Below are 19,341 nucleotides of genomic sequence, written 5' to 3' on the forward strand. Positions count from 1 at the left end.
TTGTAACAATAAATGTGAACAATAAACTAAATATACAGCAATTATAGATTATAATACAACATGGATGTGGAAACAAAATATGCTAATTACTACAAACTTGGGCTTGAACTGTAGTGAAACTGAGATGTCAGAGTTCCCACAGGTTCAGGATGTCGTGGAATATCAGGGAATTTCAAACAAGTCAGAGAAATGTCAGGAGGGTGGGGTGGGGGGGGGGGGGACACTGGAAAAATCTTATTTTTGTCTCAGTAGATGAAATGGTTTGTGCAGCTGAGTACATGCACCACTTCCCTACTCCCTCATTACTACTGCTTCTCCACTTCCTACCACTCCCTTCCGCTTGCAGTCAGTGCTGTCACAACTTCTTCCTGTTGGCCCAGTAGCTACTGATGAGAGGCAGGAGTAGTTTCTTTGGATATGATTCTAAGAGGCTGTAGGCACAGCAGCCAGAGTCAGCGGTCATGTGTGCATGACTTCTGTCTAAGTGATTGTGTGAATGTGTGTCCACTCTCATTTTCAGACAAAAGTTATGGCTGAAAATTAGTTGTGAGAGTGTGATTGTCCTTTTTCGTGCCTATCTGTGGCTCAGCAATCATCTTTACAGTGAGTTGCTACCTATCCTCATTATTATTGATTCTCAGAGAATTTGAACAAGTTATCTGTTGTTTGGATTGGTCACCAAGGTCTCATTTCTTCAACATGCTGTCTGTGGCTCATGAATAGCTGGCCATATGAGTGGATTTTCATGATGGGCCAAAAGTGCAGGCCGTTTCTACGGGTATCTTTAATGGATCGGGCCTGCCGATCTGAAGCCAATCGGCTCTGACTAATGTGCAGGTCCTGCTCATCAGATCTAGTCTCACTGATCTGTCCACAGGTCAGGACTGTTTGTATGTGGCATAATGCAATGGATTTTCATGGTTTATTCATGGACGCAGGACTCCGGTGCTCTTCAGCAGACCAGAGGCCATGAGTGATTGACTTTAGGAACTGCGACTCTCTCACCACAAATACACTGTGCTATTGTTTCTTGTATGATAGCTGCGAAGACAGATTGTCTAGTTACGTCTTAACTTACCCTTGAGATCTCAAAACTTGTCAGGGGAAAATGCTAAGACACATCTGGAAACCGGGGAATTTCACTTGGGGTAACTTGTGGCAATGTCTGTTTGTGTCTGCGAATGTGCGGATGGATATGTGTGTGTGTGTGCGCGAGTGTACACCTGTCCTTTTTTCCCCCTAAGGTAAGTCTTTCCGCTCCCGGGATTGGAATGACTCCTTACCCTCTCCCTTAAAACCCACATCCTTTAGTCTTTCCCTCTCCTTCCCTCTTTCCTGAAGAAGCAACCATTGGTTGCGAAAGCAGAATTTTGTGTGTATGTTTGTGTGTCTATTGATCTGCCAGCGCTTTTGTTTGGTAAGTCACATCATCTTTGTTTTTAGATAAATCATATATTATAGTGAACAACAATGTAGCGAAAGATAGATTGCTGGTTACCGCAAAGACAACACATTAAGTTGCAGACAGACAAAATTAAAGGACACTAACACAAAGCTTTCAGCCACAGGCTTCATCAGCAAAAGAGAAACACACAAGCAAGCACACCTCATGCACACGTGGCTGCCAACTCCGGCAGCTCTGGCGTGAGCTGCTGGAGTTGGCGTTCGTGTGTGTGTGAGGTGTGCTTGCTTCTGTGTATGAATGATATGTATTTTACTTTTACTGATGAAGGTTGTGGTTGAAAGCTTTGTGTAAAGTGTCTTTTAATTTTGCCTGTCTGCAACTTAACGTGTCATCTTTACGGTAAGTAGCATCTATCTTTTCCTACATTGTTGAGATTCCCACCTGGAGTTTCCAGTGTTATATTATAGTTAACATACATTATAGGATGTAAAATGCTAACATTAAAGTACATCATTAAACATTTAGAAAGTGATAGTAATAGATATGATACGTACAGTGTATCATTCCTAAACTACAGTGAAGAAATATTTACATTAAAAATTCATCAAGAGAGTAAAAAGAGTTGTCCAATAGATGTTCCTTCAATTTACTCCTAAATTGTGGCACTGGTAAGATTTTTTATGTTTGATGGGATTGCATTTGAACACCTTTGTGCTTGAATAATGTACTCCCTTTTGTGTAACACTCAAGTTTTTGCTGTGGGTATGACATGTTAGATCTTGTATCATAATGGAAAGTGGCACTATTGATTTTGTACATGGGGTGATCCTTAATTAAAAAACACATAAGGGATAGGATATATTGTGAGGTCACTGATAACACTCTATATTTTTTCAGAAAGATTTTTACAGTAATGATTTCTTTTGACTCCATTTACAATTCAGATTGCTCTTTTCTGAACGGCAAACCCAAGATAACATTCTGTGTTATCCATACTAAAAATTACTCAGTACCATCACAAATTTCACTTGATATCTCATGTGACTGTACTTTTTACAGTAAACATAGATGTGGTACTGATACAAATGCTTTTTGTAAATCAGGAAATTGTGCACCTTCCTGAATGCCTTGATCCAAAGCATTTTGTAGGTCATGTGAGAAAAGTGTGAGTTGGGTTTCACGTGATCAATGCTTGTGTAATCCCTACTGGTTGGCATGGAGGAGGTCATCTGTTAAAGATGCCTCATTATGATTAAACTCAGAATGTGTTCTAAAATTCTACAACAAATTGGTGTCAATGATATTGGCTTGTAGTTTTGTGGATCACTTCTACTACCCTTTTTGTAAAGGGGTGTGACCTGTACATTCTTCCAACTACTGGACATTCTTTTTTTTTTGTTCAAGGGATCTGCAATATACTATTGTTAAAAGAGGGGGTAATTTGGCTGAAAATTCAGTTTAGAATCCAACAGGGATTTGATTTTTTGGGCTTTGTGATAGCCACTGAAGGCTTCATGGATTGCTCTCGTGACGGCCAAGTGCGTTTCATTCAGCATCTCTCTAGTTCTGTGCTTTGTTTTGCACCTATTATGCAGTAAGCTCTGTTTCTTTAAAAGTTTCCACATATTGACTGTGTACCACGGAGGGTCTCTCCCATTATGAACTGTTCTACTGGGTACATGGCTGTCCAGTGCATGGTCAACTATTCTTTTAAACTTTTGAGCTGTAATTCTTCTACAAGCTCCTACCCTGTGCTGGAACTTTTAAGTACCTCATTAAGATAGGACTCTAATGATTTTTTTTTTTAGTATACTGGAAATATACATCTTTCTACTCACATGAGTTGTTCTTTATACTTCGGTTATAATAGTTGCCACAACTGTGTCATGGTCACTAATGCCAGTTTTGATGTGGACATCCTCAAAGAGGTCAGGTCTACTTCCCATTACACCTAATGTATTTCCATTGTGGGTGGGACATTTAGTAATGTTTTACAGGATGTCGTGTCATGCTCACCACTGACAGGAATGTAGTTTTACCAACTGAATGATGGATGATTTAAGTCTCCACCGATGATTACATTATGATTGCGGAAGTTATGTGCAGGGGAACTGAGGTTCTCTCTAAAGGTTTTGGTTACATAATGAGGTGAGTCTGGTAGGAGATAGAAGAATCCAGTTATCATTTTATGCCCACCACTGGTACTGAGACTTGCCCAAACAGTATTGCATGCAGCTTCAGTTTCTATTTCAGTAGATTTCCCAGTCCATTTCCCATTAGCATATCCTTTTGATATACACTGAAATTTTCCCCAAAAATCTCACTGCTATTGACATAGTGTTTTAACCAGACTTCAGTATGTAGTATTATGTGAGCTTAAGTGTTTTTTAGAAGCTCTTGAAACTGTGGAACTTTGATGTGAATGCTTTGGCAGCTAACTACTAGGATTTTAATACACTAGCCTGTGGGGAGGGAGAGAGCGGAAAGGGGGGGGGGGGCATTCCTTTGGATCTTACTCTTAAACTTGTATGTGTCCTCTGCAGCTCTGCAGCTGTTGTTATCTGGACCGGATGGAGAGTCACCTAATCTAGAAAAGCCTTGTATGCATCCCTCAAACAGTCAGCTACCTGGGTAGCAGCCTCTGACGTGTACTGCACACCTGACTCATCTAGAGGAACCCTACAGTTCCCAACCCTATGGCACAGGTCTCTGATGAGCCAAATGTTGACATAAAATTTAATCTATTTAATGATAAATTCATATCATTATTTGAAAAAAGTGTTCCACTTAGGCTAATCAGGAAGGACATGAAACTGTCATTTAAAAGAATATGGATCACTAGAGTGTTTAAAGTATCTTGCGAAAGGAAAAGGTAATTGTATCTTTTGGTAAGAACAAGTAAAGATCCTGCAGTAGCAGACACTATAAAAACTACTAAAAATTACTGAGATAAGTTATTAAAAATCAAGGAACATTCACTTTGTATCATGAATCAGCAATGCTAACAACAGACTTAATGGAATGCAGTAAAATGAGAGGCAGGATAACATGCCACAGAACAGGATAACATCACTATTAATTTAAGTTGAAAGGCTGTAAACAATCAGTCACAGGTAGCAGATATGTTTAATAACCATTTCTTAAATGCAGTTAAAAATATAGAGACAAACAATTCAAGAGAAAAATCAAAAGAATATGGTGAAGAATCAACTAACATAAAATTCAGGCATATAGATGTCTCGCTCACTCCTCCTTCTGAAATTATATATACTCTCAAAAATAAAAGCTAATATGGATTTGAAGAAGTTTCCAACAGTGTACTAAAGACCTGTTCACATATAATTAGCACTGTTTTTTCTAAAATATGTTCAAAATGGTTCAAATGGCTCTGAGCACTATGGGACTCAACATTTGAGGTCATCAGTCCCCTAGAACGTGAACTACCTAAACCTAGCTAACCTAAGGACATCACACGCATCCATGCCCGAGGCAGGATTCGAAGCTGCGACCTTAGCAGTTGCGCGGTTCCAGATTGAAGCGTCCAGAACCGCTTGGCCACACCGGCCGGCCTAAAATATGTAATGCATCACCAACTCAAGCCATTTTTCCAGATATCAAACAATGTTACAGGTGTTAACAACAGCTTACAAGATTTTCCAAATTTTTTCAGAAGGTTGTGTATTCCAGATTAGAAGCCCACCTGAGCAACAATAATATCCTCAGCAAATCACAGTTTGGAGTTGATAAGAGTTGCTCAAATGAGAATGCTATCTACACATTTATTCACCAAATTTTACAAGCACCAAATAACAAAATAGCACCAGTTTGTATTTTCTGTGATCTGCTAAGCCATTTGACTCTATGATTCACAATATTCTCCTTGATAAACTGAGATTTTATGGAATTAATGTTATAGCAAACTAACTGATAATGTCCTATCTAACAAAAAGAATGCAGAAAGTTATACTTAATAACTCAACCAATGTACCAGGAGAGATTTTTCTGACTGGGGAGAAATCGCTTATGGGATCTCATGAGGCTCAAACTTGGGTCCACTGTTGTTTCTCAGATATGTAAATATCCTTCAGTCTAACATACAACAAGCAGAATTATTTCTTTTTTTGGATGACACTAGTATTGTAATCAATCCAAAAATACAAGAGAAATAATAAGACTGGGTGTGGTGGTGGAATGACAGCTGTGTAGTGCTTGAATGGGAATAGAGTAGGGGCTGGATGGTTGAGGACAGTGACTAACAAAGGTTGAGGCCAGGAGAGTTATGAGAATATAGGATGTATTCCAGGGAAAGTTCTCACCTGCGCAATTCAGAAAAGCGGGTGTTGATGGGAAGGACCCATATGGCACAAGTTGCGAAGCAGTCATTGAAATGAAGGGTATCATGTTTGGCAGCGTGTTCAGCTACAGGGTGATCCACTTGTTTCTTGGCCACAGTTTGTTGGTGGCCATTCTAGTGCACAGACAGCTTGTTGTTTGTCATGCCTACATAGAATGCAGCCCAGTGGTTGCAGCTTAGCTTGTAGACCACATGACTGGTTTCTTAGGTAACCCTGCCTTTGATGGGATAGTTGATGTTAGTGTGACTGGAATGGAGTAGGTGGTGGTGGTGATGGGAGGATGTATAGGACAGGTCTTGCATGTAGGTCTGTTACAGGGGTATGAAACATGAGGTAAGTTATTGGGAAGAGGGGTTGTGTAAGGATGGACAACTATATTGTGTAGGTTCAGTGGACAGTGGAATACCACTGTGGGAGGAATGGGAAGGATAGTGGGTAGGACATTTCTTTCTCATTTCAGGGCACAGCGAGAGGTAATCAAAACCCTGGTGGAGAATGTAATTCAGTTGCTACAGTCCTGGGTGGTACTGAGTTAACAGGAGAATGCTCCTCTGTGGCCGGGCTGTGGGACTTTGGGAGATGGCGGGAGACTGGAAAGATAACGCACGGGGGATATGTTCTTGTACAAGGTTGGGAGGATACTTATGATCAGTTAAGGCTTCAGTGAGACTCTTGGTATATTTCGAGAGGGACTGCTCATCACAGCAGATGTGACGACCACGGGTGGCTAGGGTGTACGGAATGGACTTCTTGGTAGGGAACGAGAGGCAGCTGTCTCCCCCCCTCTCGCTCTCCACCTCACCCCTGCCCTCCGTCTAACTTGCAGTACTTCACTGTTCGCCATCCCCACCAATTGCCTAAAACTGCAGTTATGTGTGTGAGTTGCATTTGTGTGTGTGTGTGTGTGTGTGTGTGTGTGTGTGTTGCTGATGGACAGTGGCTGAAAGCTTTAATTGTGAGTCTTTTTGTTGTGTCTATCTGCGACTCAGCATCACTGCTATTTGGTGAGTAGCAACTTTCCATCTCATAATATTGTTATATTCCTTCCTGGATTTTCCATTTTCAGAAAGACACAACATATTCATTTCTGTGCATCTAGAGGTACTACACCAATGATAAATGTAACACACAGTGAGAAAATAACAATTAGGGAGGGAACATCACTCCATCTTTTCCTTGGATGGCTCATGTCAGCATATCTGTATGTTTGTTCCATTCATGCTTTTTCTTATATACCCACTCATTGGAGCACATTGTATATCCTTTTCAAATGCTTGCACTTCTCTTTCTCTCGGTGTCTTCCTTGCAATCCTATGCAGAATTATCATTTCTGTGGTTGCCAAAAGCTCTTGATTTTTGATGTTTCAGCTCTTGTCTCAGCTGTGTATGTCATCATTGGTCTTCCTATTGTATAGTGTGTTCTTGCCTTTGCATCTTTTCTTAAGTGTTTGTTTTTCCACCTACTTCCGGTTTTCATGTAATTGGTTCCCCAGAAATGGTCATACATTTGGTTTTTTGAGTGGATTTTTAGATTTTTGGCTGCCACATTAAGTACATGTAAAAGTTTCTGTTGGTTAGCTTCACTCTTTGCTAGAAGAACTGCATCATCAGCCCAAAAAATGATTTTTATTTCTTTGTTCTCCATTCTAAAACCACTAAGAGCTAATACCTTCTTTATTGCCTCGTCCATGACAAATTCATGGTCGTGGTAGTAGGCTCAAAGAGTCACCTTGTCTAATATCATCATTATTAACAGCTGTACAGCTAGTTAACTTTGAGCCAGTTTTTGCCTGGATGAAGTTGTTGGAATAAGCGTCTCCAATTGTTTTTATTAAGACAGAAAGAATGCGTCGATTATAGACAGGTTAACATCATCTGTTAACTGAATCCTATCTAAAGCCTTCTGTAAGACAATTAAACAAAGATAATCTGGTCTGTTGTATTCAGTGGACTTCTCTATAACCTTTCTAAGAATGAATATTGCATTTGTGCGTGACCTACCACATCTCCACATCTAAAACCATACTGCCACTCTGCAAAGTCCATAATAAAACTCCGTTTGAACAGGCCTTGGAAGGCTCTATGGTACTGACTGGCCACCATGTCATGCTCAGCCCACAGGTGACACTGTATGCAGGTATGGAGGGGCATGTGGTCAGAGCACCACACTTCCGCCCGTATGTCAGGTTACGAGACTGGAGCTGCAGCTTCTTAATCAAATAGTTCTTCAGTTTGCCTCACAAGGGCTGAGTGCGCCCCGCTTGCCAACAGCACTCAGCAAACCGGATGGTCAGCCTGTCAGCACTTAACTGTGGTGATCTGGCGGGAACCGGTGTTACCACTGCAGCAAAGCCATTGTCAAGGTTTATAATGCTTTTTATTTAAACTATAAAATGCATGTTTTGAAACTCTTAAAACTTAGTTCAGCCACATTTCTACTTTGAGTCATTTGAAAACTTAGGGAGACACAAAGCAGTAAGTTGACATATTTTTCATATTTTCACTCAGTAAAGTTCTGGCAGAACTCAACTTTAAGAAAGAAAAAGTATACTGCTTAAAAATGAGATATAAGAATAATTTGTGGTGCTCACTCGTGATCATCTTGTAGACATCTGTGTCAGGAGTTAGGCTTTTAGGTACTTCTTCAGAATATATTTATTCACTCACAAAGTTAGTTGCAAATAATCCTCTGCAGTTCAAAAGGAACAACGATGTAAATAATTACAGTACCAGAAGAAAAACTGCCATCCAGTACTCAACATTAAAGTTGTCTTTAGCGCAAAAGGAGTTGCGCAATGCTGCCACCATAATTTTTTTGTCACTTATCCAGTGATATAAAGTGTTTGGCAGACAGCAAAGTTAAATTTCAAAACAAAATAAAAATTTTCTCCTTGACAACTCCTATTCCGTAGAAGAATTTCGAAGTTTGTAATGTGTAAAAGGTGAGTGGTAGGTATTATTAACTCACAACAATACTGCTACTTTAAAAAAAATTGTGTGTTTAACACATTCATAAGCATGTGTAACACACACACACACACACACACACACACACACACACACACACACACACTTACTTTAACATGCTTGTGAACATATCAGTCTATCTGGAGAAAAATCGCTAACAGAAATCTTTTCTTTCTTTACTTTGTAATTTGATGTGTCAATTTTTGCCAAGGTATCTACATCTACATCCACATCCACATCCATACTCTGTAAGCCTCCTGGTGGTGTGTGGAGGAGGGTACCTTGAGTACCTCTATCAGTTTTCCCTTCTATTCCAGTCTCATATTGTTCGTGGAAAGAAAGATTGTCGATATGCCTCTGTGTGGGCTCTAATCTCTCTGATTTTATCCTCATGGTCTCTTCGCGAGATATACATAGGAGGGAGCAATATACTGCTTGACTCCTACATGAAGGTATGTCCTCGAAACTTCAGCAAAAGCCCGTACCGAGCTACTGAGCGTCTCTCCTGCAGAGTCTTCCACTCGAGTTTATCTATCATCTCCGTAACGCTTTCGCGATTACTAAGTGATCCTGTAACGAAGCGCGCTGCTCTCCGTTTGATCTTCTTCATCTCTTCTATCAACCCTATCTGGTACGGATCTCACACCGGTAAGCAATATTCAAGCAGTGGGCGAACAAGTGTACTATAACCTACTTCCTTTGTTTTGGACTGCATTTCCTTAGGATTCTTCCAATGAATCTCAGTCTGGCATCTGCTTTACCGACGATTGATTTTATTTGGTCATTCCATTTTAAATCACTCCAAATACGTACTCCCAGATAATTTATGGAATTAACTGCTTCCAGTTGCTGACCTGCTATATTGTAGCTAAATGACAAAGGATCTTTCTTTCTATAAATTCGCAGTACATTACACTTGTCTACATTGAGATTCAATCGCCATTCCCTGCACTATGTGTGAATTTGTTGCAGATCCTCCTGCATTTTAGTACAATTTTCCATTGTTACAACCTCTCGATATACTACAGCATCATCCGCAAATAGCTTCAGTGAACTTCCAATTTTATCCACAGGGTCACTTATGTATATAGTGAATAGCAACGGTCCTACAACATTCCCCTTCGGCACACTTGAAATCACTCTTACTTCGGAAGACTTCTCTCCATTGAGAATGACATGTTCACAAAGTAAAAGCATAATTTATACATATCATTAGTCACAGTTCTAACATGAAAGTACTAAATTACAATTTTGTTTATGTTTCTGTTATCTTGTCATAAGTGCAAGTATACTACAGTACCTTTGGGCAAGCTAGAATTAGATAATATTTTAATTTGTTGTTGAAAGCTGTCAGTCCTTTCATATTCTTTAATGTTGCATTTAAGCTTGTTGTGAAAAATGATGCCACCACAAATCTGATCCTTGCCCATTAGTTTCAGGTAGGCCTATTTACTTTATGTAGTAATCATTTCTACTTCAAATGTGTACCAAACTTGTTTATGGTTGAAAAAGCAGTGTTATGTGCATTCAGAAACAGAATGGTTTCCTGTTAAGACAGTGAAAAAGTAACAAGTTTATAGGCCTATTTGTTTCATGTAGGTGACGTTTATGATTGCTTATGCATTCTGTTTCTGTTGTTATCAATGTGCATAGAATAGAATGTCAGCAGACGGTGGAACCTGGTGCTCACATAATGTCCACTCCTTTCAAATAGTATCATGGGGCTTCTGAGCACATGCTGCTGTGCACAGTATCATATACCATCCCTTCAAGAGAGGCTATGGAGAGGCGTGAAATTTAATGAAAGACATTGGCACACATCCCAGTACTGTACACCACTGCCTTGTTCACCTTGCTGGTGATTAAAATTTCTTCTACATTCTGGATCTTCTATCATCTGAATCGAGGGGCACATTAGTGTGCATTTGGAACATTTGTTATGGATATTGGTGAGGTTTCTTCTGCAGGTCTATAATATTTAGCAGCACAGCCACTAACAAAGAATCATTTTCAGATTGATATGCCGATATGTTTGATTATTTTTCATAAAATTTTGTTGTTTCAGTGATTAGAAAAAGTTGTGGCAAATAAGATGAATCCCTGGTGTAATATTTTGCAGTGTTTGTTGCATTTACAGTTTTGAATATACATTGTACTCTCAGTAAGAGAATCAGCGATCTCTCATTCCCAGACACACCTGTATGACATACACAGACAGCATGCAATCAGTTTAAACAGTGTGCACGCTGCATATTTCACTGTACCTCGGATGCAGTAGACAAGTACAAATGAATAGATTGAATGATACAAAGAGAAAAAGTTTAAATGGATGTAAATCATGGTTTCCGAGTGTTAATCTACTTCGTAAAAGTTTTATTGTCCTTGTCACCAGTGATGTGGTACATGAGCAGTGACATATTTTATTTGTTTGTCTATTATGAAAATGTTGAATGAAGACCTACATCATTGAGAGAAATAGATTTTGTCCAAGCAGAATAAATATTAACGACATGACTATGAAAGCACTATGTGTATGTTAGTTGAAATTGAAAAATAAGAAAAGGATTTAAACTTCACATATGGAATACTTGTGTCATAGAAAATGTTATGAAGGAAATGATTCATATATGTGTTGTTGAAATTTGATTATAGCGTGCACATAACATGTTGATTTTTGAGTATGACAAAGTATTATGTGTGTCAAAGGAAAATTCGGTCAAGAAGACTATTAAATCATGAGAGAGACTTACTGGCCAGTACTTAGCTATAAGAAACAAAACGTGTAGTACTGCCAACAGACATAAGTAATAGTAAAGGTGACATGCTACCTAGTTTTCAGAACTAATGGTTCTGTCATTGGAGAAAAGTGAAGGAAAGTTTAATTAGGAATGACAGGTTACTCATACCCCAGGATGACAGAATCTGCCTGTAGTAGAACGAGGCTGAGTCTGTCTCATCATGAGACCTGCCCTTCGTTTTTAACATTCTCCAAACTATCCCTCTCTACTTCCCAATAAGGGATTTATTAGTTCTGAAATCTGGGTAGTGTGTCAAAGCTTTGTGTGTTTTTGTGACCGCTATCTGCTGCTTTCATTTGTGGTTCTGATGATGCCGAATATAGATTGATGCTGGTTAATGTTTTGAAACATTTTGTGATTGTTTCTAATAAAAATAAAGTGTTAACAATTTAGCTAATCACTTTCTCTGACAACAAAATATAATTCTTTACAGATTTTTAAGGTATTATATTTTTATAATACAATCATGACCATTTCCCAAAGACATAACTGATTTCGACCAGTCAGTGGTCATCTTCAGACTGTCAGTTGATAAAAAGAGGAGACAAAGAACAATCTGAAGGTTATCACTGGTTGGTTGAAACCAGTTATAACACTGGAAAATGCTCATGTGATTGTGCAATAAGAAAAATATAAAAAGGAACATAAGTCAACCCTTATTCTCCAAGACAGTATTTCATACTTTCCAAAAAAAGCAAGTGTTTGATATATGGGAGCAAAGCTGCAACATTGAATTATGTGTGGGAGTGAGGAAAACATTTATGGAGTCATTTGAAATTTTCAATAAAACTTATGGAGACAATACTCTAGGTCCGACATCAAGTTTAAAAAGTGGATCTCAATGATCTGTGGCTGACTACCAACCAGGAAGGCACTTGGCTTCAGAAACTCAGGATATGGAGTGTGAAAACTGTCATGTAACTGTCAGAGAAATAACAGAACAGGTTGAACCTCAGTAGGTTTGACAGATGATCATCCTAGTAGACAAATGTTGAATTCACATTAAGATGAAAGTACAATTATCACTGTGAATTTGTGAGGGAGGGGGGGGGGGGGGTGAGAGAGAGAGAGAGAGAGAGAGAGAGAGAGAGAGAGAGAGAGAGAACATTTTGAAAACATTGTACAAGCTAGCTTTCTTCCCACAACACCCTACTCCATGGGCCACATTAGATGTGATTATTTCTTGTTTCCAGAATTAAATGGATGTTATTTCAGTAACATTGGTGTCATTACTGCAAGGTTGGTTTTTCATGGATAATCAGGAATGATTTAAAAAAAAAAGTTTCCCTGGACTGCATGAAGAGATAGAAATATTACTGGAACAAGTGTGTCAGTAGAAGTAGGCATGCTTTTAAACAAACAATAACTAAACATTTTTAATGGTAATAAAAATATTATGTTACAATATTACAATACTGATTAATTGGTACTGGTATAAGAGGAAAATATTTAGAAAGACAGCAAAACATAAGCTTTGATCACAGAAGGCAAAAGAAAACATTTATTTATTAATGTATTCACATGAGTTGCAAAAGAAATCCATTGGATTTCGATTACTCGATAAATAGTACAGTTCTCAAGCCTGTCAATTCAACTAAGTACCTGTGTGTTAAAATTACGAACTACTTCAGTTGGAAAGACCACATAGATAATATTGTGGGGAAGGCGAGCCAAAGGTTGCGTTTCATTGGCAGGACACTTAGAAGATGCAACAAGTCCACTAAAGAGACAGCTTACACTACACTCGTTCGTCCTCTGTTAGAATATTGCTGCGCGGTGTGGGATCCTTACCAGGTGGGATTGACGGAGGACATCGAAAGGGTGCAAAAAATGGCAGCTTGTTTTGTATTATCACATAATAGGGGAGAGAGTGTGGCAGATATGATACGCGAATTGGGATGGAAGTCACTACAGCAAAGACGTTTTTCGTTGCGGCGAGATCTTTTTACGAAATTTCAGTCGCTAACTTTCTCTTCCGAATGCGAAAATATTTTGTTGAACCCAACCTACATAGGTAGGAATGATCATCAAAATAAAATACGAGAAATCAGAGCTCGAACAGAAAGGTTTAGGTGTTCATTTTTCCCGCATGCTGTTAGGGAGTGGAATGGTAGAGAGATAGTATGATTGTGGTTCGATGAATCCTCTGCCAAGCACTTAAATGTGAATTGCAGAGTAGTCATGTAGATGTAGATGAATATAGAATAAGATTAACAAAGAACACAAAGTTATCTGCGAGGCATATTATTTGAGCAGTTAACATCTGGTCTGTAACATTCCTAACATGTTTTTAATGTGTCTACATGGTCAGATACTAATCTTAACTGCTGAAAAATTTCCTTTACCTGTGTTCAAACTCTTTTATGGAAGAGTTTATTTGCCACATCACAGAAGTGGGAGAGAACTTTTTAAAATCTCTAAACCTTGCAGGAGGTTGGAAAACACAGTGAGAATGAAGTATCTAGAGGGTAGAGGTGGAATGTTGAAGCAAGTTGTGCAGGTTGATGACAGCTGTACTCGTTTGCCACAAAAACATTATGAAACTGAAATACTAAATGACTAAATGAGAACAACAATTAAAAAAAAAATGGTTCTTGGTGATTTTAGTCATAGGGCCATAGCACCCAGAGGCAGTGGCCAGGTGTGTGTGTGTGTGTGTGTTTGTGTGTGTGTGTGTGTGTGTACACGCTCACTTCAGACAGAGAGAGAGAGAGAGGGGGGGGGGGGGGTATACTTGTTTGAGTGCATCTGACTTTTATGCTTCTAAAGGAAGGCTTTTAAAAGATGAAATATTTCTAGCATTCTTTTCCATTGTACTTGTCTAAGACTCAGCACCTCCTCTAGGTGGGGAGCAGCAATCTAATCTTTCCATATTGTTTTTATTCCATGTTGTACTTTCCATTGCCCAGCCATTTTCATTGGTTGTTGAGGTGGGAGGATCTTATTAAATAAATAATAAAATTTAATTCAGTTTTTGCACCATGTGAGAAATTTCGGAATTTCTTTATTGCTATATCATTATTGTCACAAATAAAGCTTGTCTACTGTTTTGTAAGGAAACTTAGAAGACAGTATGCTTTTATTGATGGATATTTTTGTTTGTTTTAGGTATTGCAAGCACCGGTCAGTGTGGAAAAAGTTTCAACAACAACTCAGACTGAAGATGTAACTTTCACAGGTAATATATGCCAAGAAAGCAAAAAGACCACAGAGGTGAACTCCCCCACAGTAGCCAGTGATCATCCAGAGAACACCACCAGTCATTCAGGCAAAAGTATTAAAAAACCAGAAGTTAAAGATGGACCAATGGCAGTCAGTACCAAAGAAATGCCACCACTTGTGAATCGCATTCCATTGTACACAAAAATTGTAGCTATTATCTTGAAAACAACACAGGCTGAAGTTAAAAAGACAGCAATTCCAGTGGATAACACAAATACAAAAAAGAGTACTGACAGTTCATCTGTGGTTTCTACTAATCCAACAGACATTGCCCACAAGAAAGAAGAAAATATATCACCTCCAGCTTCCATTACTAAGCAGGAAACTGTTAGTGTTAAGCCAAAAAGCAAATTGTTGAATGAAGAAAAACCAAGTAATGCAAAACTGAGCTCAAAATTAAAAAAGAAGAAGCCGAAAAACAATTGGTCTAAACCAAACAGGAACTGCTCTGCAAGACACGTCCATACAAAAAATTCCGCAGTCAAACTTAAGAGACGCAAAAAAGCTAAACAAAATAATGATAGTTATATTTCAAAATTTGTTGAAAAACTTTTCTGTTACAGGTGCAAATTTTGTCCATTCATTAGTCTGCAGAAATCTGCAGTAAGTTTACATATTGAAAAGGAACATGCGGCCAATGTGGAAGCTTCAAGTGGTCCCATGCAGTTAAAATGTGTCATCTGTCAACGCATATATGAAGGTGTGGCTCCTCTCAAAGAGCACTTGCTTAGTGTCCATAAACTGACTGACGAAAAAGCCAAAGAACTCGCAACTAGTTCACTCTTCAGGAATAAGAATTTAGTAATAAATCACGTTGCAGAGAAAGAGACCGCCATTGTAGATAAGAGTGTTAAAAATGATTCTTCAGAGATCAATACCAAAGTTGCTGAGAATAATGAAAAACCAAAAGATAAAACATTCATGGAGAAAAGTAGAATAAGAGTAAAAAATTTGGAGAGTGAGAAGGTTTCATTTTCAGAGGTGTCACCTTCAGTGAAAGAGAAGGATATTGCAGAACAAGAAGTAGCAAGCTTTAATGGTCATGGAAATGACTGTACCAGCTCACCTATTTTAGACCAGACTGCTGCAGATTTGACAGATATGGCTCAACAGAATGAAGGCACTCATAAAGTTAATTCCTACAACTATAAGGTAATTTTGACTATATTTTTTATACATGCAATTGTCTCTCAATCTTTTATGCACCCAAATTTTGTTCATTGCTGTGTTACTCTTTTATTTTTGCAAGTGATCTTAATTGATGAGATTGTGACAAACTCTTCTTTGCCTTTGTAAATCCCATGAAGTATATTAAGGATAAGAAAGCAAAACTAATCCTCTTTAATTGTTATGTTTTTTTGTATATGATGACAAGACAACTTGTTTCCCACTTATAAAAGTCTGTCTCTAACAGGGCTACAGTTGTAACCAGATGCAAAAGTACATTCTTGTAGCCAAAAGTGTAAAAAATCATGTCAAAACATGAACTGTAGTAAACGTGTTCTGTGAAATTTCTGACATGATTAACTCACCAGTTTCAAATTATGTGAGTAGCCTTAATCATGGATGCTTTTCCCACCTCTGTTTTTTGTAGTGTGTCTCTATAGTTTTGTGGACTGTTTATTGTCCCACACCCAACTTGCGTGTAAGGTTTTGAATTTTTTTGGTATGATCGTTTTCCACATCAGGTATATAAATAATCATTTTCTAAATTGAAATGCCTTTATTGTGCCACAGTCTATAACTATATATATTATTTATATTCCAGGCGGGTTTCACCTTGTACATTATGACATCTTCTGTGCCAAAATATGCATTTCTTTTCACCCAGGCACAGATTAGAGGTTGCACTGTCACTTAACTTTTACAAAATCATTATTTTTTTAAAAACAATTTCCATTTTTTCATTTCTTTATATTTTATTATTTATTTATTTATTTATTTATTTTGCCCCTTCTTAAGCTGATGCTATAGGACACCACTACTGATTTTGCAAAGGTTCCAGATTTTTCTTAAGAGAACTGTGAATGAATTCTGTTGTAACTGTTTGTTCACTTGATATTGCGACAGAAATTGCTTGCAGTAAAAGAAATTAGTGCTTGCTACATCAGTAGTGGTGTTCTGTGGCAATAATCGTATGAAATATAGAAACTGCAAAACAAAACAATTGTGACATAAAATTGAATCAGTTTTTTTTAAAAAATGAAATAACAATGCGATGTGTGACCTCCAACCTTTGAACAGAGGAGAGGAAATGCATATTTCTGCCAGACAAATGAATAACTGATAAATCCACTACGGTGCCTTAATGTAAAAGGTGAAATGCATCTGGAACTATAAATATACACACATCAAAGAATGTTTTCCCCAGTTCCCAGAACTCCTGAAGATAGATGTTGACTGTAGATATTGTATCACAATCCCTTTGACTGTTCAGAAATGTCACTAAACCCACCCAAAGCTGTAAACAACCATGCATGAGCAGCACCTATTAGACGGAGGGGGTCGGAAGGAGGTAGATGGTTCGTGTTGTCTGTAGTTCAACCATGCCTAGGCGGTCAATACAGTGGTTCGATCACATCCACATTGTTACTGTGTGCCAAGAAGGGCTCTCAACTAGGGAAGTGTCCAGGCGTCCCGGAGTGAAACAAAGTGATGTTATTCGGACGTGGAGGAGAGACAGAGAGACAGGAACTGTTGAAGACTTGCCTCACTCAGGCCACTCAAAGGCTACTACTGCAGTGGAGGACCCTACGTACGGATTATGGCTCGGAGGAACCCTAACAGCAACACTACCATGTTGAATAATGCTTTTTGTGTGGCACCAGGACATCATGTTATGACAAAACTGCGCACAATAGGCAGCATGATGCACAAATTCACTCCCGCCGTCCATCAAGGTTCATTTTTGCAACCATGACACTATGGTACAGATGGGCCCAACAACATGCCGTATGGACCACTCAGGATTGGCTTCACGTTCTCGTCAGCAATGAGTATTGTATATGCCTTCCAGACAATTGCCAGACACATGTTTGGAAGCAGAGCGGTCAGACGGACGCCTTAGACACACTGTCCAGCAAGTGCACCAAGGTGGAGGTCCCCTGCTGTTTTTGGGTGACATCATATGGGGTCAATGTATGCTGCTGGTGGTCATGGAAGGTGCCAAAATGTCTTTACAGTATGTGAATGCCATCCCCCGACCAATAGTGCAACCATATTGGCAGCATATTGGCGAGGCAGTTTTCATCATGGATGACAATTTGCACCCCCCTTCATACACATCTTGTGAATGGCTTCCTTCAGGATCACGATATCACTCAAGTAGAGTGGCCAGCGTGTGCTCCAGATATGAACCCTATTGAACATGCCTGGGATAGATTGAAAAGGGCTGTTTATGGATGATGTGACCCACCAACCGCTTTGAGGGATCTACACCGAATCGCCATTGGTGAGTGGGACAATCTGTACCAACAGTGCCTTGATGAACTTGTGGATAGTATGCCACGACAAATATAGGGATGCATCTGTGCAAGAGGATGTGCTACTGGGTATTGGAGGTACTAGTGTGTACAGCAATCTGGACCACCAACTCTGAAGTTCTCGCGGTATGGTGGTACAACATACTATGTGTGGTTTTCATGTGCAGTGAAAAGGGCGGACATGATGTTTATGTTGATCTCTATTCCAGTTTTCTGTATAGGTTCCGGAACTCTCGGAACTGAGGTGATGCATAACTTTTTTTGATGTGTTAGATTGCACCAAGAAATTTATAAGCAGATATTTTGTATGATTCATGTTAAAGATCTTAACAATGTTAAAAAATTCACCGTACAGGTATGAAGACGACATGTATAAATGTAAGATTCTTAGATTTTGACATGTGTGCTAGATCACAGAATTGGTCACTAGACCATCACTACAGTGCACATTATCCATGCACATTGTAGGAATGATTGCTACATGGAATGTACATAGAATACTTTAGCTGGGATAACTTGCCAAAGCAGGAAGAAAAATTTGCACATATAACCTTTATATTCTTGGACTTAATGGGAATCACTGGACAGAAAACGGCCATTTAGTGACCCAAGGGAGAAGACTGTATTTTTCAGGGAGTAGTGATGAAAGAAAGCATGATGCTGTGATAGTTGTTCATAGAAATCCGAATGGCTGTGTTCCGTATTACAAACCCATTAATGACAGGATCATTTCTGTCAAATTAGATGCTTCTGTGTATAAACTCGAGATCATATAGATCTATGCCCCAACTGCTGTAGTGACAAATGGTGTGATAGAGAAGATCTGTAAACAGCTGGAGCAGTTTCTTAGTAAGATCCCTAACAAAGAACAAGCAGTGATTCAAGGAGGCTACAATGCTGATATTGTAGGTACTACCCAGGACATGCAGTTACAGTTTGTCATTGGGCTTTATGGTGTAGGTGATAGAAATAAATGAAGCAGGTGCTCATTGTATTTCTGAGAGAGTAACGACACAGCTGTCTGTCACAGTATGTTCGAACACCACTCGAGGCAACTGTACACTTGGATATCACCTGATGACACATTTAAAAATCAAATTGGCTTTCTGTTA

The 19,341-nt window shown here is 38.9% G+C and overlaps 1 protein-coding gene across 1 annotated transcript in view; it reads left to right on the forward strand.

The window, feature by feature from the left end:
- LOC126279023 (uncharacterized) overlaps nucleotides 1-19,341 on the forward strand; it is a 118,010-nt gene that overhangs the window by 11,519 nt on the left and 87,150 nt on the right. The window contains exon 3 of the mRNA XM_049979413.1: nucleotides 14,634-15,899. Coding sequence (XP_049835370.1) covers nucleotides 14,634-15,899 — 1,266 coding nt within the window. The remainder of the gene's footprint in view (nucleotides 1-14,633; nucleotides 15,900-19,341) is intronic.

This window comes from Schistocerca gregaria, chromosome 6, assembly GCF_023897955.1.
Source record: "Schistocerca gregaria isolate iqSchGreg1 chromosome 6, iqSchGreg1.2, whole genome shotgun sequence".
In the NCBI taxonomy this organism is placed as follows: Eukaryota; Metazoa; Arthropoda; class Insecta; order Orthoptera; family Acrididae; genus Schistocerca; species Schistocerca gregaria.